The sequence below is a fragment of the Nestor notabilis genome, unplaced genomic scaffold, assembly GCF_000696875.1.
Source record: "Nestor notabilis isolate BGI_N333 unplaced genomic scaffold, ASM69687v1 scaffold4209, whole genome shotgun sequence".
In the NCBI taxonomy this organism is placed as follows: domain Eukaryota; kingdom Metazoa; phylum Chordata; class Aves; order Psittaciformes; family Psittacidae; genus Nestor; species Nestor notabilis.
The window spans coordinates 88,543-111,959 of NW_009943161.1; the positions used below are offsets into that span (position 1 = coordinate 88,543).

Sequence of the window (23,417 nt, forward strand, 5' to 3'; positions counted from 1 at the left end):
CAAACAGAACAGGCAGCTCCCTGCACTGTGCCGCTAATGGGGCTGCAGATTGATAGCTCCTGGTTGCAGAAACACTTGTCAGGGGCTTGATAGGCTGCTCAAGGTTGCCCAGTTTTGGAGTGGAGGTGGAGGGAGGGAGCTGTTGAGCTGTGTGCTTGCGTTTTATGGCTCTCCTGGTGGGACTGGTAGGCAGCCTGGCATAGCAACTGCTCAGGGCATTTACTAAGAGATTTATGAATTTGTAATTTTCAGAGGCCCTGAAGCAAAAGTGTCTTTAATTAAATTTTGATTCCCCCCTTCCCCTGCCTTCCTCCTCCCCATTCTCCTCCCTGCCTGTGGTTTGTTTACCACAGCAAAGATTTTGGAGAACAGGTAGGAGTCTTTGAGCGTAGTCAGGAGGAGCAGAGGATGGCAAAGCAAACAAGCAGATGGCAGATATGATAAAGCAACCCCCGGCTGGCTCTGCCAAGCTCAGAAAGGGCTCTGCGATGCAGTTCAAGGGTCCCACAGTAAGAGCTTCCTGCATCCCTCTGCTCTGGACACAGATTTGGCATGGTGTCCAAGAGGATGATGGCCAAGATATGTTCTTGTGCTCTCATTTGCCCAGTGCTCAGATCCTGGCATTGCTTAGGAATTGCTTAGGGCTACCTGGAGAGTGGGGGTGTTGGGGATGAGATGGCCTTATGTCGCTCTGCATTACCCTGCTGTGGCTGACATGCATGTGCAGCCATCCTTCTCTGAGTGGGGTCCCTTCTAGAGAGAGAGCACAAAACCAAAGGAAAGCAGGCAGCCTCCGTCTATTATTATTTCGCTTAATAGGAAGTTCTAGAAGAATAAGATGAGAAATTGGCCTGGCCTTTATTGTATACTGTCAAGGGAGAAGAGGAGGGTCCTCTAGGAGAGGGCATTGTCTGGGATGTCCCCCATCACCAGTCTTATTCTGTGATCCTTCCCCAGTCTTAGACTCAGTGGCAGTGTCCCTACCCAGCCAAGCGATGTCAGCTCTGTGAATAGATTTCTGTCAACCCACTCAGCCCTAAAGAGCTGCAGTTAAGAGGCTCTGGAGACATAATTGTATCTGCATAACAGCAGTGATGATTTCCTTGAGAGGTAGGATGAAAAGTGGCTCCATTCCACTACTTCTGCAGAGACTTGATAGCTGCTTCTAGAAAGGGGTTTGGTTGTGGTCCAGGCGCCTCCACCACTGCAGCTCTCCCTGCCTCATGCTGCTTTCCTGTTGCATGCTTGTGCTGCCTGCACACTTGAGCTGTGGTCCCGTAGGGTGCTACCAGCCCGATGGGTGCCTCTGGGCAGGTGAATTTGAGAGTAGGTTTGGCAGGGTCTGCTGCAGGATGCTCTGACAGCCTGAAGTGGGCTTTGTGCACAGGGCACTTGGTCTGATGCTTAGCAGGCACATGCTGCTCCCAACCAGAAAGCCACCAGTCTTGTGCAAGCTCACTTCTTTCTTCCTTTTCCTCTCATCTCCATGGGGGTGAGGATGCTGCTTATCCCACTTGCTCCCTTCTGCTCCCTGCATAGTGCAGATGGAGAAGTTGTTTGAGCTCCACGTGTCTTCAGGTCTGCCTTCCCAGCATGGATGTGTTATGGTGTCACTTGTCATGAGCTACAAAGCCACCAAGCAAGGAATGTGTTTTGGGGGCATGGGGCGTGGAGCAGGGGATAGCACTTAGTCATGAAGGTAAACGCCAAACACTCCATGTTTCTCTGCCCTCGTGGATCACGGGCTAACATGAGGCAGCTTTCCTCCCACCTGCCTTCAGGATGTTGAAGTATGTGGAATGTGTGTAGAGAAAGAGGGATTTAGCTGGTGATGGCTCTTACGCTTTCATACTTTAAAAGCTGGTGACTGAGGCTGCAAGAACCAGCAGAAATCAAAAAGAGGCTCTGAAGATCCACCTTAATGTCCCTTCATTTTGTGAAGTAATCAGGACACTACTTGGGCCAGCCATGCCTGGGCTGACTGTTGTGATGCCCAATCTCTTGCATGCTTTCAGGAGTCCTTTTTAGTAGGGTTTTCCTCTTCTTTGTGCCTCTCTCCTCGCTAGAGGAAGATGTTTGTTTTGATCCTGCTTCCTTCAGGGCTGGCATCATGTTCAGGTGCCTCTGTTTTCACGTGGAGCTTCACATGCTCTGTCCCTATTCCCCAACCACCCACTGCAGCGTGTCCATCTGGTTATCTGCCACCTTTCATTTCTTTTCTGAAGCTGCTCTGTTTCACTGATGTCTTCCAGCCAGAGGCCAGTGTCCTGGTTAGCTCCTGACGCTGTAAAGGGCAGAGATGGATCTGGGGTGATTCCCCTTGGGACAGCCGGGAGATGAGATGTGCTCTGCCCCAACCTCCACACTCGCATTGGGCACCAGCTGCTTGTTTCTCAACACGAAATGGTAGATGCTGCATCTCTGCAGACCAGCCTGTTTGCTTTAATTGATGATTTACCCTCCTGCCACATAAAAACTCTTGTTTTGAACAGCATTGGTGTTGCGAGGTATGAGGCAAGCTCTTTGCAAGGGCTGTGGCAGAGCCCTCGCCCTGGGACTGCCAGCCCATCGATGCAGTGACAAGAGATGTATTTGCTAGCACCTGTATTGAAATGCAATCAGTGTTCCTCACTGACCTCTGATGGGAGCCACGTCCGTGCCTGCAGCTCGTGGGTGAGGATGGGATTGTGCTATGCTGTTTAGAAAAGGAAATTTCCCCAGGCCTTGGAGGAATTAATCATTTTATATGCTGGACTCCTGCCTTCTGACTGATCTATCTGAATTACAGAATAACTGGCAGCGTGGGGACAGAGGAAGCCATTTCAATGAATAGCTCTCTAATTTATTAAAGGGGTTGTTTGGGCTGGCAGATCAGCAATGCAGCAAGTTCTCTGAGTGGGGAGTTGTTTTCTGTCCCCCTCCACATCTCCCAGCCTCTTAATCTCCTCCTTGTTTCATCTTCCTGTTCACAGGATCCCTCTCAAACGTGATGAGGGTCCCAGAGAGGCGGGTGGAAACCCCAGACCAGTGATTCTCTTTGCAAATGAGCTGTCAGCTCCCAGAAAACTGTAATTTCAGAGCCTTTCTCTAGGGGCCACTTCTATGACTTTTAAGCAAAACCATCACCTTTATGACCAAGGACTATAAGTTTTGGAGCAAGGCATGACATCCTGGAAAACACCAGTGTATTGATGCTGCAATTGGTATTAGTCGAGGCAAAAAGCTTTAGTCCCTTTCCAATTAGTTCTGCCTGGAAAATGTCGAGCACTTCCCCCTACCCTATAAGTGTACAAAGGTTTCTTGAAAACCTGCAAAACCTCATTTCTTTAGTGATTTTCACTTTAGCAAATGTTGATCCTGGGACTTGCAGCAAAGCTCAACACTGCTAGCACTGTTACTGATGTGAGCATCATGGGACGGGGAGCACCAAGGCTGCATCCTCTGGCCTTGCATCCTCTGGCCTTGCATCCTCTCCCAGTTGTTCAGTATGAAAGAAAAAGGATTTGCTTATTTGTTTGTGGATCTTTCTGACATCAACTTCATATTCCAGAAGAGTCTCATAATATTGCAGGAGCCGATTTGGGATTTAAACCATTATACAAGTTAAATACATTTTGATTCTGCAAGCAACACACTATTTATCTTGGGATAGAATAAATCTGAGAGACTGATACGGCTGCTGGAGATCATCTGAAGGAGGGCTGTGGAGGAAAAAAAGAAAGAAATTTTGTATTTTCATTGCCCTCATGCATGAACTAAGCCAAACTATGGCTGTAAGGACTTATTATTATTTTTTGACCATGTAAGGCTTTATCTTTTGGCCTGAAAGTAAACATCACTGATTCTAAGTTTACGTTTACAGCTTTGCACCCTGACTGAACACAGTCACTGCCTTGCACATGGGTGTCTGCTGAAAGTGAACGCAGTCCACTGACATCTGCAGCCTCGATGGCTGCTTGATGGTGTGATAAAAATTCCATTTAAAAACAAAAAGGTCAAACGTTGGCTCCAAAAGCAACAACTGGAAACTGGTTTTGCTTGAAAAATTACAGGCACTATTAATTACTGTGCTAGAACCAGATCATGGCACTGACTGGTTTAGTTTCGTGCTCCAAGCAGGATCTTGAATGAAAACCAAGAAGAAAAACACAGAGCAAAGGCAAACCATGTGTCATGCCAGGTACTTTACATTTTGAGTGCTCCTTCCATTTGAAACTTCTGAGCAATACAGGCACTTATTTGTTTTACATGAGGTTATTTTTTATCTTGACAGAATATTAAATGAAAATAAGGAGGCCTGAAAATTAATGTCCTGTAATGACAGCAAAATCTCTCATTGTCTTGGGAGTCTCCTAAACTGGATATTTGGAGAGGGGATGCACAACTCCATGGGCTCGGAGGAGCTCCAGTTACTGATGAAGAAAATAAACCCTTTTTTCACAGGGGCAGCTGAGCCCTGGGGAGAAGGCGCTGGTGTCAGCATGAAGTGATGTGGCTGGAAGATAGCCTCGTCAGGCTAATTGATCTGGAGCCTTTGCCTTTCCTGCCAGGGCTCCCTGTCTCCTTACCCATAATCCTTATTCCTTTGATGGCCCGTCAGGAATATGGGACTTGGCCCAGTTTTATGTCTATCCAATAACATTATGAAATTGATAGTGACACTTCCATTGGCACTTATTTCAGTAAGAGGTTGGAGCCAGAGGACAAGCGGTTTGATTTCATGGTGGCTAAGCTTTCCAAGTAGATCAAGACGACCCAAGACTGATCTCAGGTGGCCAAGGCATGGGAAACGAAGCGATGGAAGGTGGACTGAGGCAGCTGGTGGACCTGGGCAGTTAGCTAATGAGAAAGATGCCCAGTGTTTGCCCTCAACATGCTGGTCCTGGCTGCTGGGAAGCATATGCTGCTGTTCTGGCTTGTGCTGCAGAGTTGCTGCTAGCAGGGCTTTCTCTCCATGGATGGTGTTTACTAACAGTGTCGGGCACCAGTCTCGGCACAGGTCAGGAAAACTCTTGAACAGAAAGGCAGTAGTGGTCCTAGCTGTTGCCTCTGAAACCTTCAGAGGTTCTCACTGTTTTCCTTTACTCACTCTGCAGTGGCTGGGGGCCAGGAGAGAGGGTGAAAGCCATGGGCTGTGATAAATTGGAAATGCAGGAAGGAAATGCATGAGGAGCAGACAACCCTGCTCCAGGTTTGAACTTTGCGTAAAGTTTCTTAGCCTCTGGGTGCTGGATGCTCATGAGGAGGTGAAATGCCATCAGGGCCATTGGCGAGCCCGTGGGTGAAGCACAGCAACGAGGTCCTGAGGGTGTGTGGAAAGCAGATGCTGCTGCTGCCTTGCCCATGTCTCTGTATCAGTGTGACTCTCCTCTTGGTGTGCTTGGCAGCAGATCTGAGCATGCCTGGATGCCCATCGACTCTGAGCAAGCTGCCATCTACTTGGGAAGAGGTTGAGGGAGCAAGCACCTCCCTTCTAGTAAGGGCTAACATAACCCAGGGCTCAGCAAGCATGTGTTAGTGCTGCTCTTACGCAGATGAGGCACGTTGCTTTGGGAGATTTCTTGGCACCTCCCGCATGGAGCAGGGAAGAGCTGTAGTCTGGATCTACAGATTCTGAAGCTTTTCACTGGGGGGAGAGCAAAGTTGTGGCTGTGTATGGACAATTGGGGGGTGTGGAGGTGCTGGAGCCGCCTGTAGACAAGCTGCAGGGAACACCGCAGTATATAAAGCGCGTCTTGTGAACAGAAGAGATTAGAAGGCTGATATGATGTTATTCCGATTGATTTTGCTGTTGTATTTATACCTGGAGGTAAAGAGCAGACATACTGGAAATCAATTGGCCCCATGCTCTTCCCCACTCCCTCTACAGCACAGTTTGAATGAAATGCTTATATCATTTTTATGGTGTGTCCGTGATAGGGATGAGTAAGCCAAGAGATTAATAGGTGCTGCTGAGGCCTTACCCAGCTCTTGCCTTGTAAAGCTTGTGCCAGTCCAGAGTTCAAGGTGCCCCCGAGGTGGCAGCGTGGTGACTTTGTTTGGAAAACAGCAAGAGGTAAATCTCTAGTCAAGAGAAAGAGCAGGGGGGGAAAGTAAATGGCAATAAGCAGAGGATTTGGGGCAGGCAGGATGGTGCGTAGCTCTGGAGCTGGGGGCTCTGTGCAGTGGGATGATGGAGACCTCATGGAAGAAAATGAGGTTTTGGCTTCAAATGGAGCAAGTCCTGCAAAGAAGAATGGAAATTATCATCCTGTGCATGGGAGGTAAAACAACAGGGACCTCATTTTAATGTCTTGTTGTGATCTGGTACCCAACAGTCACCCATCCTGCCACATAAGCCCTTGCTTATGTGGCATCCATGCCATGCAGGGATGTGGCACAGATGCTACATCCCCTGGGTGCCCCTGCTCACTCCTGCCTCATCCAGGTATGTGTTTCTTTGCTCTGGGAGCTGCTGGTTCTGGTTCTGCCATTCCAAGATGTGATCTTGGGAGGCTTCTCTGCAAAGATGGATGTGTTGGACCCCAGCTGGCTCCTCACTTCCCACAGGGAGCAGGCATACCCAGCAACAGGAAAAATTATCTTGTGACCAGAAAACAGGGAAGTCAGATCAGGGGGAGAATGGTGGAAGATGGCTGGGAATCTTCCACCATACTGGTACTGAAAGCCAGTACCAGCATCACCAGACAAAATATGTCTTACTCCCTGCAGTTACAATTGAATAAACCACACTTTTCTTCCTCTCCTGTTGTCTGCACCATTAGCTAGTTGTTTCACCTGACCTCAGCAGTGAAAACCTTTTCCTGTTAGCAAATGAAGCAGCTTCACAGTATCTATCTTCTTGTACAGGAGGAAGGTTTTTGGCTTGTCAATACTGAAAGACAGCAGCTCCTTGCATTGCAGGATCTAAAGTATTCTCCTGGTTACCCTCGTGCCCTATTTACAGTCCCTTTCCTGATTATATGCTTTGTGAGTCTAAGAGGTTTGGTACCCGCTGGGCTGGAAGTTTTAAGCCTAGATGTGAAAATTCCTGCTTTGCCTTTCTGCAGGTGCTGGCTGGCTTTGCTGTCATGCATGGCCCTGGCTTGTCAGATCCCTCCCTTTTTAATTATCAGATTGTCTCATCTATAAGCATTTTCTGTGGCTTGTTCTGCTGGATATATGCATTTCTGCTGTCACATGCATTGACTTTATCTTTTATATGATTTGATCTTAATGCCTCTATTCCTGAATGTAAGTGATTATAGAATTTGTGTCTAAGAAAGGTGGGAAAAAGACATGGGAGGAACGGAAGAGGTTTGGGGATCCTCTGCCTCTGATAGAGTGATGCTCCTTACTGGGACTGCCAGGGTGGCTGGAGGCTGGAATGGGCAAAGGGAAGATGCCCAGGGCTGCCAAAGGCCCCCGCCCGATGCATTCCCTTTTGCAGCAAAAGCTGCCTTTTCCCGCTGCAAACACCTGAAACAATCAGAGAGAGAAGGAAATGTCACTATGGAAAGAGGGAAAGGGGCTTTTGTCAACAGCAGTATTTTGGCAGGCTTTTCATCAGGAGAGAAGGTGCTTTGAGGGTCACTTTTTAGGGATCTCTCACTGGCAACAGACCCGATAGCCCTTTTCTATACAATAATGCTTCTGTGATTTATAACAGGGTGGAAGGTGGCAGCAGATTGGGGGAAGAGCCAAGTGTCCAACCAAGTGGTGGTGGGAGGTGCAGGTCCCTTGGGCCTGTCTCTTGCTCCCTTTCACTTCAGCATTCAGTGAGATCTTCACCTCTTTCAGGTGGTTGAGATAATTTCACTCAGGAGAGGGGAAAATGGATTGCTGCTTGCCTATTTTCTCCTGCCTTTGCTGCTGGAAGCTGAGAATTTGGAGTAGACCCCTTTGAGAAACTAAAATTGATGTTCCTGGAGTCTTCATCCACAAAGCTCAATGACTGTGTATACGTGCTGTTTCCTTAAAGAGCTGATGGGAGTCCATGCCCTGTGGGTCAGCACCTTTGCATGCTCTGCAGCTGGCCACAGCGTGGTGCAAGCAAGAGCTGTGCTGTATGGTCCAGACTTTGCAGTGATGCCTTCAGCTCCTGTGAAGTGCTCCAGGGGTTATGCAGGGATAACCCAGGGAGAATTTGGGGCAGGATACAGAATTGAGCTGTGTGATTGTGGGGAAAGCTGCTAGGAGCTGGTTGAGGCATCGACAAGCGCACAGAGTTGGATTTAGGGGTTCTCTGGTTAAAGCCCAGTGTGTTATACAAGCAAGGGGTGTACTGCGGCTCAGGGGAAGAGGCACCACATGATGGACCATCCTGTGATTGGGATCAGTGACTCCAGGGGTGAGGAGAAGCAGCTGCTTCCCATTGCAGGAGGGCAGGGGACAGGCTGGAGCCCATGGCAGTCTGGCTCCAGGCATGTCCTGCATAGGCACCAAGCACTGACTTGGCCCCGAGCCCATATCTGCCAATAAAAATTAAGAAATTGATTTCCTTTTGTTTGCCTGACAGCACGAGGCTCACTTTATGAGACAGTAAATATAACCTTGCTCTGAGCACGGCTAGGTTTTTAATTGTATTTGTTGTGCGTTCACTTATTGTTTTATGAGTTTCAGTTCCCTTCCTTGTTGGTGCAGAGATCAGCCCTGGGGGGTGGTTTGATTCCAGATCCAGCAAAAGGTTGGAGTATTTTTAAACCTTTGGTTTTTGTTTTTGTTTGTTTTCCTGATAAGCTGAAGGTTGGGTTTAGTTTTCTATCTGCTTTAAAAATAAATGAGTATGGGCATATGTATAGCTCAGAGTTGTAAAGCTGAGAGATCCAGCCTTGGAATTAACTGCTTGCCAGTCAGTGGTACAGCCTTTTTGAAGAACAGTGTTTAAGATTAAGATCAGGGAAACATGGAAGTGCCAACAGAGATTTGAAGTCAGAGGAGGAGGGGATTTGATGTCTACTATATATTGGAGTTTAATGAGGTCTGCTTCAGTGCTTGCTATACAATTCATGGTGACCCACTTTACTAGAAAAGCATTTTTTTTCTGGTTATGGGTCATATACAGTTCCTAATTAAGTAGGTTAATTATATGTCTCCTTTATATTACACGGGCAAATGTGGATGGCACAATTAGCTCTTGCAGTGATCATTTTTGATCACGAAATGATGTTTTGAGCCACAGTTCCTGGAGGGATGTGGACTGAGAGGGGGATTGCCCTGGAACCCTGAGTGCTCATCACTGTCTGCTTCAGCAAACTCATTTTCTGTCCTGAGCATGTGGCCTGGGATGTGGCTGGAGTTATCCTTTCTGAAACCATATTGGAGGGACTGCAGCTCCATCCTGGTCCAGTCCTACACCCGTGGTGCCTCAGATGCTGCCCAAACCTGGCCTGCAGCACTGGCAAAGTCCCTGCTTGGGGTCTCTTTGAAAGCATCAAAAAAGGATGAGCACTCCTTGCAGAGGCTTGTTTGGTGGCAGGAGGAAAGTGCTGCAGCCCAGGAGGACTCTGAGCAGTGCTAAACTGTCCTTGAAGAAAGTTTCTTTAACCTTTCCCTTCCCAGTGGTTGAGCCCCTGCAGCATTCCTGGGTTATCTGTTCCAGTGCTCAGCCATCTGTACTGCTAGGCATTGGGGAAAACATTCAAAACCTAATCTCCCTCAGTGCAATTTAAACCTATTATTTCTTCTTTTATCCCCAGCAGACATGGAGAACAGCTATTATATTTCTCTTTGCTGCAACCTTTTACATATTTGAAGGCTGTTATCATGTGTCCCTGCAGTCTTCTCCTCTCAACACAAAGCATAGTTCTTTCAGTTTTTCTTTGGAGGTCATGGTTTCTACACTTTCGATCGCTTTTGTTGCTTTGGAGAGGTTACTGTGATAGCAAGCTGGAGTTTTTGTTGTTTCTTCACCTGTCTGCCTTGGAGCATTCATTATGTTATGAATGTCTGTGAAGTGACCATTATCTTCTCAAATCTGTGGTTATTTATAAGTACCCTATATTCCTGAGCCTATGTTTTATCAGAAAGTATAGCTCTTAGCCTTGATAAATAATTTTCCATTATGATATGATCATGTAAACAGGGGATCCCTAAGCTATTTATTACTATTTGCTTTATTTTTCTTAAGTAACAAGCTGTCCATGTAACACTATGAACAAACCAGGCGATCCACAGACATGGACTAAAAGGTATATCCTATTTCATAGAGCTTCCAGATAAACATGGAGATGGGGACAAACACCAAGCCAAACTCCAGTTTACTTACAGGGAAGAGTGTTGAATAGAGAACAATTTTCTGAAAAGCAGAGATTTTGGGGCAATCTAGAAGAGTATTTGCAAAGGTGACAATATCAGGGTGGATATTATCTTGATATTATAATCTTAATTGTAGAAGATCTGGAACATTGCTGAGAAGGACGGATGAATGGATAGGCTGACTGGGAGGCTGGGGAGAAAAGAAGGTGAAGATGAAGTTGGGATAGGTGGTGTTTGTATGGGGGTCTTCCTTGGGAAAGAGGAGTTGGCTGTAGAGGAGATGTGGGAGGAGAGGGAGAAGAGCATTGCTCTTTGTGATGTTTCCAAAGCAACATTTTCAGGCTGCTTTACTGCTCTTTGGTTAACATCAGATTCATTTTGATCCTCATTTTCTGGTTGTTGTGGTTGACTCTCCCACTGGTGTTGCAAAGGGAAATGTTGGCAGTGGCTGTTAATGATGGGCTGGAACAGGGGCTGACCATCTTTTCACCGAGGCATAGCCCTTGGCAGCCTTAATGTCTTCTCCTCAGCCTTTCCCTATGGTTTTGTGGCTCCATTGCGGCTGCTGACATTGCTTCCCTGGCAGGAAAGATGTGTGGGGTTAGCATGGAGAGCAGCTAAACTCTGTCCTTGCAGACAGTGTGGATGCTGCTGGCTGGTGAGGCCCCTGCTTGGATAGAAGGAGAGGCATTGAAAGCCTTTCAGGGTATAGACGTTCAATGCTCAGCACATGCAACAGCTTCTTAAAGTATTAACAAATAGACTTTTTATGATTAATATCCTCAGTATGTTTGTCCATAACACAGGCTGAGTTATTAACAAAATCAGCTACTGCATCACTGTTTAGATTTTAGGCTTCAGAGGAGCTCCAAAACACTTCATACTGTGTTTTAAGACCATAGGATGGTCTATCAGAGTTACCCCAGGCTACCTTGATGACTATTCTGCGTTTTTACAGTACAAAACTGACTTCTTTTCTGTGTCCCTCTTCCCATTTCTCTGTCAAGTGGAATGTAAAACTAAGTCTTAAAATCTGCACTCTGTTTTTACTGCATTTGTTCCTTTAACCTTGCCTGGAAAATGCATAGCTGAAGTCTCTGAGAATTCTTCCAAATAAAGCCATTCATTAGCATTATACATCAGAAAACTCAACCTCTTTACCTACTTAACAGCAAAAAATATATGCTAATGCCAAGACAGATTAAAAAAGTTGAAGTCTAGATAGCTGCTTTATTTCCAGGAGTTACTCATGGCAGTATATATTTTAAGTGTCAGAGCAACAGTCAAACCTATAAAAGTGATCGGTGACTGCTTGATATCAATGACTTTTAGGAGTCTGTCTCAGGCTTGCATAGTGAGTCCAAACATTGGCCTGAGTCTCAGGTGTGTGTCAGGACTGAAACTGCCCTGGCCATTCTTGGCATTTCCCACTTTAGCAGAAGTGGAAAGGGGTTGAGATGGTGATGGAGCGTTCAAGTTCAGCTCTGAGGCTATTGAGGATTGGTAGATGTTGTAAATGGCCAAGCTTGGCAGGATCACCTTGAGCTGGAAGACTAAGAGGTTGAGGCCATTCACAGGACCCAGTCTTTGCTGGGGAATGAGAGTGCAACTGTTGGTCAGCTGAGACAAGGTTCCCTTTTACTGCGTAGATCTTAGACAGGTTTGGGGTGTGAAACTAGGCTTGACACATGTAGAAAGTCCTCCTAAGAAGTGAGCTGCAGGAAAAAACCTGTGGAGTGTAAAGAAAGTCAGACTCCAGGTCTGTTTATTGGCAAGGAAATTGCTATCAGAACATTGGACAAGCGATGTTTAGTTTCACAAGTACCCAACTCCTTGATCATTCCCTACTTTTTTAGATGTAACCATATCCTTCTAACCTGCTTGTACCAGAGGGATAGTGCCATGATCTGTATTCCTTAAAAACGAGGAGGAGCTGTTTAAGGGTTAAGTGCTGGCAGGGCATTTTAACGCCAAGCATTCCCAGCAGGGTCTATGCCAGCCTAGCTTATGTCCCATGATTGGTTCTGAAACTAGCCATCTCCTTCCAGTACTAATGCTATAGGAGGTGTCCTCTTTACTTCTTGCCACAAAGGTGTGATTTCTGCTTTCAGAGCAGAAGACAATGAAGACTTCCTTCACTTCGTTTACTAGACAGGCCTTTCACATCCCACTGCCTGATATTAGGTACCTTCCTTTGAAGCAACATCTTGTCTGCTTAGGGAGAGTAATAATCCCTCAATAGCCCCTTCCACCGCTCCGCTGCAAGGGAGATTTTATGGTCTGTTCTCAAATTATTTATGCCAGTCTATACCAGTTCTGGTTTGGTTTGTGAACTGCACCTTGAAATGCAGAGGTCTCCCCTTCCCACCACAGCCAGCCAAAGGAACACGTGCACCATGCAAAACGCAGTCCTCGTGGTTTGCATGCACAGAATTGACTTGCAAAAGAACAACAGTCATTCAAACCGAAATTGCCTGTTTGCTTTCTGTATTTGGAGAAATACAGCGTGTGAAGTCCCAACAGAGGCATCTTGCGGCAAGAGCTGAGTTTTGCCTTTGCCTCTCAAAAGCTGGAAGGCACATGGGCTCGGGGAGCAACGTCAAAAAAAGCCAGAACCTGCCAGAAGGAATTCACAATAAAGGAAAAGGCTTTTTTTCCTGGCGGCTAAAGCACCTGTTATGGCTGCCAGGACTCTGCTGATTAGACAATAACTTTATTATATCCCACTTGGAATAACAAACAATACTTGAAGCTGTAAAAATGAGCAGCCTTTAGACTAGATTAATGCAGGCAGAATGACTGCACGGAGCCAGTGTTCACCCCGTCATCCCAGAAGCTCCAGAGAGTAAAATGGCTTGAAGACTCCCCTCTTTGTTGCTACTGATATATAATAAAGTAATTGTGCAATTAGAAGTATATTACTGATGGGAGAGAGGCATTTTCTATGCAGTGCAGGTAAAAGAATGGCCTCTCTGAACAGGTTTGAAGGCTCAGTGCAGCATCTCTGCTTGTTTTGGCTTGAGCTTATAGTAGCATCCAGACAGGAGAAAATGAGCATCTCTAGTTGAGTGTAGTTTTTCTCCCTGTGTGTATATATAAGGGAGGTCCTCATGGAAAGTTGCAGTGCAGTCCCCAGGTTCCTGTGTTTATGCAGCATGAATGGCTGCAGCATGGCTTAGAGGGTTTCACCTCATGATGGAGGTGTTTGTGATGTTGGCGTGCAGGTCAGATCACAGGGCAGGTGAGAATAGATGGAAGTGGTAAATATTGTATTAAGGCCTGATGTCCCCTGAGGTTTCCAGCCTTGGCAGTTCATAGTAAAGGCTAATGTTAGGTCTAAAAATAAATAAAAGCATAAGCCAAAAAAACTGGTGTATTGTGAAATAGCTCTTTGCCTGGGTGAAACCGGAGGAGGGGAGACAAGATGGACAACACATTGGGCAAGAGAAATAGTGTGAATATGGGTTTGGGATGAAACAGATCTTCTTTGGGGATGATATTTCTCCAGTTTAAGCTCAGTTATATATTCTGCTAAGATTATGATGACAGGGTAAACAGGCACCACAGTGACTGATGCATCTTATGACAGCTAGGAGAGGACTTAGTGCAGGACTCGCCTCTAATGTGGTGTCACCTGGTGCTACTTTATCTCCTGCAGGATTGTTAGCCTGGTACTCCAAAACCAGGAAAGAAAACTTGAGATGTCTCCCTGCCCTAAAAGCTGCTTGGGAAAACTAGCACTGGGGATGGGACAACTGCCAGGAGCACTAGGACAGGCATCCTGTCCAGGGGCTGGTGGTGACATGGTCATCAGGTCTTGTGGGTCCCCTTTCCTCTTTCCCGTGTTGTGTCTGACGAATGTGCATGGTCTTTGCAGGTCCTGTGGCAGTGATCAGCGGAGAGGAGGATTCAGCCAGTCCCCTCCACCACATCAACCACGGCATCACGACACCCTCGTCCCTGGATGCTGGCCCGGACACGGTGGTGATCGGCATGACCCGCATTCCCGTCATCGAGAACCCCCAGTATTTCCGACAAGGTCACAACTGCCACAAGCCAGACACGTGTGAGTGCCCGATCCGGCCAGAGCCCCCTGCAAGGATCAGGGGATGGGTTGGGGGAACAGGGGAAGGAAGGCGAGGAGGAAGAGGTTAAGGGGATGAGGAAAGAAGAGAAGGAGGTTTTTGAGGAGAGTGGGTCTTGGTATGGTCCAGAAACCAAAGTGAATCTCAGGTCTCAGAAATCACAACATACATGTAGGTGCTTCCAGAGAAGACTTTCCACTCTCACCTTCACCTCCCTTCACCTTCCCTCCGCCACCCACCAGTCACCTTCCCCCTTGCCTGAAAGTGCCATTCAAAGCCGGGTTTTGCCTCATCGGCTCCCAGAGTGAGGTCTCAGGCATGAGCAAGAGCAGCCTGGGAGTGCAGGGATGGACATGACTCCTGCCTGGCTGGGAAAAGGACCTGCCTCCCCTTCCTCCTCCAGCAGTTTCCCAGCCATTGTGCTGCCTCCTTGGCTCTCCACTGAGCCAGGGAGAAGCTCAGGACATGTGGCAATAGGTGGGGCAGATGCATGGAGATAAAAGCCACGAGGCTTAGATGCTGGATGTCTTGTTATCGTGGGCTTCTGTAAAGCTTTTGCATCTTTCCTGTATAAATCTGGGTTGTGAACTGGGTTCATTAGACTAGCAGGTGGTGACCAAGCGGTCCTCTCTGTTTTGTATTCCTAAATTCTGAGCATAAAAGGAATGTGATGGATAAAAGGATGCTTTTGTGGGAGTCACACACCGCTTGCCATGCAAGTGGTGAGATGCAGCGATCCCTGACACGCAGTTTGCAGCAAGCAGTTGAGTTCTCCCAGGCCTCTTACCAGCTCTGAGATGCAAGCTGAGCAATGCAGGAGGTCTGGTGATGTTCCTCTCCTGCTATTGCTCATACGTCTGGTGTGTCTTAGTTCCAGGTAGAACTGGAAAAATAAAAAGCTGGCAAAAAAAGCAGGAAAAACCTAACCTGTGCTGTCACTGTGGCCCAGCCGGAGGCAGGGAGTGCTGCACTGAAGTCACCTCTGCTCTCCCCTTGGGTGCTGCTGGTCCATGAGGGCAGGAGACGTAACTCAGCTCCTGGAGACAGGGAGGAAGCTGATCTCCCCTGCTTCTGTGGACCCTGCTGTGCACCCTCCTGGGTGCTGTGTGCTGGCGCCTGGGCCATTATCACTGCTCTTCACTTGGCAGTGATGGGGAGTACCCAGCTTTGCCTTTGATTTTTGTCTTAACGTGCTAAATCTGGTCTGTTTGTAGAGAAGGGAAGAGAGCGGCGGTGATTAGGCAAGAGTGGAGAAGCTGAACATAGGATGTTTTTTCTGTGCCATTAATTATGTATTTTATATTTCTTATAGCACCTCATCTCAGAATGATTTACAATCTCTGGTGGCTTGGGAGGAGGGGCTCCCCCTCTTTATTTTTTGCCTTCCCCTCCTGCGCTTTCTTGAATCTCTTTAATCTGTGCGCCGACCATTGCAAGAGGAGGTGCTGCTGCAGCTGTGCAGTAGCAGAGCTTAAACCTCAAAGGATTAAGTTTTGCTGTGAGCGTTTGTCCTGTGGGGCTTGTCAGTGGTGGGTGGGTTGGAGAAGTTACTTGCAGCAGGATTTGGCCTCAGAGTTTCATGCTATTTGGTTAGGATCTGAAGAGTTCACAGGGGTGCTTGGGGGTGGCATCTGGAACCGCTTCTCCTGCATGGAAGGTGCTGCAGTGGGGGGAAAAGCAGCACTGGTGACAAGTGTGCACACTTGGAAATCCACGCAAATCGCCACCTCTGAGATCCAGGTTTCCCAGAGCTGAAACCAAACCCCACACACAGACACTCCCTTTGGGTGCTTAACTAAAGGCAAACCACAGCTGGATGCTGGCAGGATGAAAGCCCTTGTATTTTTCAGACTTGTCATTTATGGGGCAAAACCCAGGCTTTGAGACCTCAGGCAGGGTTGGATTTGGTGTGTGTTTTGTAGTTTAGTCCCCTGTACTCCACTTGAAGGAAACTTCTGACTTCAATGGTGGCTTTGCTTGAGGCTGGAAAGTTTCACAGTTCACCTTTTAAATTAACCATGCTTTGGGGAACTTTTGCTCTGAGGGGTTTGTTTGATCTGATGTGCTCTGCCCAACTTAAACCTGAGCTGGACAGTATTTGTTGCTCCCATTCTCCCCATGGTTTTTATGACAGAGGGTTTTTCTTTCCCTCTGTGCAGAGCCTGAGCACAAACACTTCTTCATTTGCTGTCAGTTGTAGACAGAACTCCTCTGGGCTGGGGAGTGCTTTGATTCCCAGCTGAGCTTGTACTGATGCAAGCTGTCATCTCTTCTGCCACCCACCTCCCTTTGCTGTCCAGCTGTGAGCAAAGGTACTCCAAAGCAACCAGCATCTCCCCTATACACTGAGGTGCTGCTAAAGCAACGTCTTCAGCAAGCAATCTCTCTCCATCATGAAGCTTTTCTCCTTCCTTTCTCCCACAAGCATCCCTGTGCTCTTGGATGTTGTCTGGGTTGAGGACATGCCGATACCCATTACTGCACTGCAATGAGGAGAGCAAACTCTATATGCTTAATGCAGTATTAATAGTACATTGATGTGATATAGATTTCTGTCACCCTCTATACTAGCAAACATCGCTTATCACGCAGGGATGACAGGTGTTTATTCCCAGCCACTTAGCTCTGCATAATGGAATTGCAGCTGAAATATGGAAAGCAGCTCCCTGACCATGGAGCTGCAACCCCTCTCTCTCCCACTGTGCAATGCTGTCCTACGGGCAATTCTTGTTAACATGTCCTTAAAGAGATAGAAACGTGTTCCTTACTGGGGATGTGCTGTCCTCACATTGATGGGATGAAGGGCACAGGAGCCAACTCTCACCTGACTTTCTGGGATTCTTGCAGTTGTCTCTTTACCCCTTTTCTGCTGCTGCCCGGTATAGAGAAGTAGCAGGGACTGTGGCTCAGGGTCCTCCTTCCCTTCCTGGCTGAGGGCTTCTCCAAAAGCCATGGGAGAAACTGCACCACCCAGTTTCCTCGTGATGAAGTCTCAGAGAAGATGCCCCCACCATCTTCGCACTCTATCTCCATGGCATGCTGAGCAGCACTAGATTGCAACCAATCTTTCTTTCAGACACCCCAGCCCTACCTGGAGGGTTAGCAATGGGGACAGTCCCACCACAAATCAATTTCAGAAGAATAAGCTAAAACAGGTTTTTTTTTTCTCCTGATCTTTTGCACGTGGAAGAGAAACCAAGTGGCATATCTGCTTAGCAGATGTCACCAGGAGGAGTGGTAGGTTGTGATGAGTTTGCACCTCTCTATATTTGGAAGTAAAACAGATGAGAGAAGAAAAACAGGACTTGTTGTGGCAAGCACGGTGGACAGAATATGTGACGAGAAGATAGGGTGTAGAACCACATGGCTTCAACCTGTGGTCAGGTTGAAAGTAATGCAAAACATGATCCAGCCTACACTCATCTGTGTCCAGAAGATGGTTTCTGGGCAGGTTTGGCAGTAACTGCAACTTCTTACCTTAACTCCATCTCCTAATGTTCGGGATTTGAATTTGCAAAATTCCAGTTTTGTACTTATCAGTAGCTGGACATTTCTGCAGTGAAAGACTGGTAAAGTTTCAGAAGAAACATTTTGGAAGGTTGTTTTACTTTAATAGTAGTAATTAAGTAGTTATTAATTATAAGCACAATGCATCAGATGCAGATTAGTTCTTGGATGTGATCTCTCCAGCTTTACTCAAATGCCACATGGTTTTGGAGTTGTTCTGTTCCCTTATATATTTCACCCCAAAAAATAGAGAAGAAAACCTAAACCTCAGTGGAGAAAATGAAGCCGGGGTGGGGAGATCCTTTGCAGATCCCTGTCTGCTTCCCTACAGTGGATGCTCGGACCTCTCAAGCACTGTGAAACTACATTTTTTTGGAGCAATTGGTTTGATTTTGGTGGAGGTTTTTGCCAGACACGGCCGGAGCTGGCTGTGTTTTCCTCTTCCAGGACTGGCACAGCCTGGGGACTGGGATGCATTCTCCACACGGGTGGAGCAGCCGTCCTTCCGTAGCGTCCTAATGAGGGCTTTTTTTCAACCTCATTTATTACAGGCTGCCCTGACATAATTACATATTCAAAGTTAGTAATTACATGTATTCATGCTAATTAAGTAATTAGATATAATTACACTAACTGTAAATACATGGTAATTGGCTAAAAAGAAGTACTCCAGAAAAAAAACAAGGCAAATCACACAATAAAAGCGCCATCAGCACTCTTTCACTCTCTACCCTGTCTTTATCTTGTATTTCAGTGCAGTTTAAAGGGAACACTGTGGTCATTTCAAAACTCATGTTTTTTAAACAAATAGATTTCCTCACCTCTGCTTCTGACAGGTCTTAAAAACAAAAATGAGAAGGATGTTTACCTTTACCACTGTAAATTCTTTTTGTTTGCCTAGTGTGTTTTGTTCATCTTGGGCATGAGAAGCTACAAAGTATGCAGTGTGTCTATTTCTGGTCAGTTCATGTTCCCGTTTTTGCCAAAACCAACAAGAACATAAAAATAAAGCCATAAATGCTTGCAGTTTTATTTGGCAAAAAAAGAAAACTGAAACTGTTGGAATAGAGAGAAACTTTTCCTCCCCTCTGCACCCAGGGGTAAAAGGGGATTTGTCAAATGTTATTTTCATGCAGCATAATCATGGATCCCCATGTGCAGTGACAGCAGCACTCTGCTGCCCAGTGCCCTGCCTGGGGTCAGGCTGTGGAGGTCTCAGTCCCTCCCACAGGTCTTTGTTATTTCTCCAAACTTCTCCTTTCCTCTTCTCTCCTGTAACATGAAAGCCCCAGGCTCTTCTGCATCAGGACCCAACACCTATTACTTCTCTGAAGCAGGCAGTTGTGGGTTGACTCGTTTGCACTGGTGCTCCTCATTGTCTTATGGTCTTGTCCTTCTCAGTCAATTCTTCTCAGTGAGAAACTTCGAGGGGATTTAACAAGGGCCTATGAGTAGCTGTATACTCGTTTATGTGCATTTTTCTACTCTATTCTGCCTTTCCTCATTTGTCCTAGCAAAGCCTGCGTTCGTGGCTTGAGTGTGTGGGAAAGCTCTAACCTCAACACTCAGCTGTGAGCAGCTGGAAGGCATTGGAGGTCCCTGCAATGATCTTCTGCCTCCAAATTCCCCTTCCATTTGGTTTGTGGTTGCCTCTCATAGAAAGTGCTCTGAGCTTTAAGTGCAGACATGAATGTCCTGCAAAGACCTGGATGTTGAAGAAACCCCATAGGCTCCAGCTGGCTGCTTCCAGGGCACATGTTGCAGGTACCTGAAGAAAAGTGTGAGCAACCAAAATGACTGCTTCTGTCCCCTGATGGAGCAGAACTGAACTTTCCTTGTCCCCAGCATCCCATTTTCATCCCTTTGCCCAGGCTGCAATGTCTGACTAACAGGAGAGATCCTGTGGCCAGATCCATCCTATGGAGATCCTATGGGATTTGATCCAACCAGCTCAGCTCTTATCAGCCCTCTCAGATGTTTTTTCTTACCTGTGGCTATTTTATGCTCTGAGTTGTTTCATCCGGCTCTGAAAGAGCAAGTAGAAGAAATATGCACATCTTCCAGAGCTCAGAAGTCCAACCTGCATTTGCAGAGGGCAGAGTGCTCGTCCCACCTATTGCACTTGGAGTTGCAAACTCATGCTCCCTGAGTCAAACTTCCTGCCAAGATGGTGCTACAGAAAGAGTTTCTCTTGGAAAACCTGGCAAAATCCATTGTGTGCACCTTGCTCTCAGCCAGTTCTGTAATAGGTGTCTGTGTGGTTGTACCAAGGGAAGGAAAAGCAGCAATGAGAGGGTGGGAAACGTGGCTCTGCCTGGCCCCTACCTGCTAGTAGAAAGAGCCCTGCCTTGCTCCAAATGGGACGTGCACTCCACTTGGTTTGCACACAAGCCGATTACCTCCTGGGTTTTAGATCCTATCTCTGTTACTTTAATGTGTATTTACTGAAGATATTCGTATCAACACCCATGATCAAAGGGGGACAAGCAGGCTCCAGCCCAGCGTAGGGAAGTGACACTGGTAGCATAGCTGTGGTGGGTGATGGATGATACATTGATGTTCCTGGTGACGAGGATTCAGTAGGAAGAAGAACATGGCTTTGGGCTGCTAATGTTGACCTGCCTCCAGAGAGGCTGCCTTGCCGATGGAAATACTCCTGGATAAAGACATTTAAGGAGCAGACAGGGAAGTATTTTCTCATACAAAACTCTGCCTGCTCCTTTGGTCTCAAAGCATCTCCTCTGGACCATTTAATCCCAGTGTCCGTGGGGCCAGCAAACAAGGTTGGTTCACCTGAGGTGATTTTGGAAAGGAAGCCCATGATGTGTGAACTGTCAAGCACTTAACAAGCCAGATGAGAGGAGTCCCTGACCTGGTTTCCGCATGGATTTGGAGTGGCTCTAGCACAGCGGCTGCTCTTGCTGCCTGGCAGCCTTGTGTCTGCATCAAATGGGTTGGAATGGACTGCCCAAGACATGCATCGTCTCACGGAGGATTTGTAAGTGCACTCCTAATACTCTGTCTTATATCGAGCCCCTGGCTTACCTCATACAGGGGCTCGCACTCCCTCCTACTGCTCTTGCAGCCATCCCCTGGACTCCACGAACACACCATGGTCCCTGTGTACATGAACATCTGCTCCTCACCTGTGCACAATGGAATGGGCATGGTATAAATCACTTGCTGAATCAGCTCTTCTTCATTCCCCATGGCTCAATGTCCTGCATGGCGACACTTATGCATTGATCACCTCCGCCTCACAGCTGATGCTGCTGAAGCACTCATGGATTTCTTCTGCATACTCTCACAGCCCTGCCTTTCCTTGACAATTCAGGGACACCACAATGCTCCTGACCAGGCAGTTCCCCTGCCAGGGATTGCCTGAAGCCACCAAAGATGATTGCATCTCCAGTTTCTAGGGGGTGTTCAGGGCTTGGCAGCACAGGAGTGCTTTTCACCCATGGACTGACATGAGTCAAAACTCATTGTAGCAGGGTGAGAGGAGTGGGATGAAATGGGGATAAAGCAGGTTTACATTCCTTACATTGTTGGCTGTGTGCTCAGGTATTGGCTCTTCTCCCTATCCAGTTGCACTTACAGTGCTCTTGACCCCACAATATCCATGGCAGAGAGAAGAGGGCTCTGTTCATGCTCGTGGCTTCGTCTCTGGAAGATGAGAGGTAGTGACATAGTCTATGTGTCAGGGGTAATGAAGGGGGTTCAAGAGTATTCCCCTAATGGCTCAGACTGTGTGAATTCTGCTGTGGATCACTTTAAAAATAGCTGGTGTGTGTGCATGGTGTTGCAGTACTGGTATCTTTTGGACATCAGTTAAACTTTTGTCTTGCTTTTTAATGAGTTGACTGTAGCTTAAAATGCGTGGCTGTTGGAGAAGTATCTGGAGGCTAGGGTACCTCTGTGTGCTGGGACAGGGCATGTGCCCATGGTACCTGCTCTGGGGTACCCCTGAAGCCACCATGAGCTCCCACAGTTTGCAAGGACATTGTGTTGTAACTTCTTATCTAACCAGGCTGGTTTTCAGATTTAAAACCTAGCTCTTAGAAGTGTGTGGGGGATGTATTGTGGTCAGACATGAGCTGTCTTTCTGGTTAGAAGATTGCAGGCTTTAATTGTTTGCTCATTGTCTGGTTAAATTACAATTCCTCATTAAAAGTAGTTTCTATTGTGTAGGAGTTGGAGCAGTTTTGCATGACTGCACACACAGCAGGAACATTATCAGTAGTGCTGCCCTGTGGGACAACAAGTCCAGCCCAGGATCTAGCAGAGAAGCTGTATGTCAGCAGAGGTTACAAAAAGAAAAACATATCTCGTGGGCTACTTTTGGGCTAGACAGCATAAAATACCCCATTCAGTCCTGAAAGCTGGGGAAAGACCTACATAAAAAGACATTCTACCTAAAGAATGTCAAAGGGGGGCTTCTGTTTCCCTGCATAGTGTGGTGGCTGGCTCTGGGGCAGGGTGTTGACAGTCAGTGATGGTTTGTGCCTCCCAGCAGCATGGGGCAGAATGAACAGCACTGCTCTCTGTAGAGCAGAGCTCGATTGCTTCATGTTTATGTTAATGTATAACCTTATATATTATAATACACCAAAAATGCAGAAACTGTCACTATTGGTTGGTGAACATTTCCAGTCTGCCTCAGCATCCTTCTTATCAGTTGTGGGTGAGGACAGGTAGTGGGTTCTCTGCCAGTGGGTTGATGGGATGGGGGAAGATGGTGCTGCTAATGGAAGCACCACTTCTGCTGGTGTGCTCCTGATGCAGCTGTCTTGGTCCACGGTTCGGTGTAAAGCACTCTTTGAACTCAGAGTGATTTACTGCAGTGAACAGACGTGGCTGGGAACTCAGCAAACACGTTTCCACGTGTAGCTGATGCAAGATTTGTGTGCAGGTGTCTTGAGGTAAAAAGTACATTGAATTCACAGCATGTAAGAACTGTTCTTGATGCTTGGGCTTGTCTCCCATTAAGGCAGGGTATATTGTATAATCCATTTTTAGATTCCTGCATGCTCATTCCTAAACAGACTGCAAGTTACCTAATGCTGGATCCCTCTGGAACCTGGTTTTCAGATCCCTTGTCCCTGCCCCTACCTGGATAAATACGGGAACAGACAGACTCAGTGAAAGCATGAAACTTTCTGCATGTATGATATTGGCAATAGGGCTGTCCAGCTGTTTGCATGGTCAATATGGGATGCAGTACTTGACTTACATGTTCTTGTAGATTCAGCTTTTCCTGATGTTGGTTCCAAGTTCCTGTTTGTTGCTGATATTACAGCAGTTTCGTGCAGTTCTGTCATATTTGTGGGCCTGCAAAAATGTCACATCTTTCAGCCCTACTAACCTATTTTTGCTCAGTGAATTGGAGCACTGAGTCTGAAGGTTACTATACCTATCTATTCATATATATATATGTTTGATCTATCTGAAATGTACTGTTTTATAACATTTGGGTACCTCTTCTTATCTTGTTAATACATTTTAACAGGTTTTGTGTTATCCTTCCCTGTCCCAACACTATACCTATGTTGTTGCAAGGAAAAAGGGATCTGTTTATTTTTACTTTCT

At 46.8% G+C, this 23,417-nt stretch overlaps 1 protein-coding gene across 1 annotated transcript in view; it reads left to right on the forward strand.

Moving 5' to 3' along the window:
• Positions 1-23,417, forward strand: part of NTRK3 (neurotrophic tyrosine kinase, receptor, type 3) — a gene marked incomplete at its 5' end in the record, with an annotated part of 172,639 nt that overhangs the window by 62,655 nt on the left and 86,567 nt on the right. Inside the window, one exon of the mRNA XM_010021778.1 lies at positions 14,114-14,302. Coding sequence (XP_010020080.1) covers positions 14,114-14,302 — 189 coding nt within the window. The remainder of the gene's footprint in view (positions 1-14,113; positions 14,303-23,417) is intronic.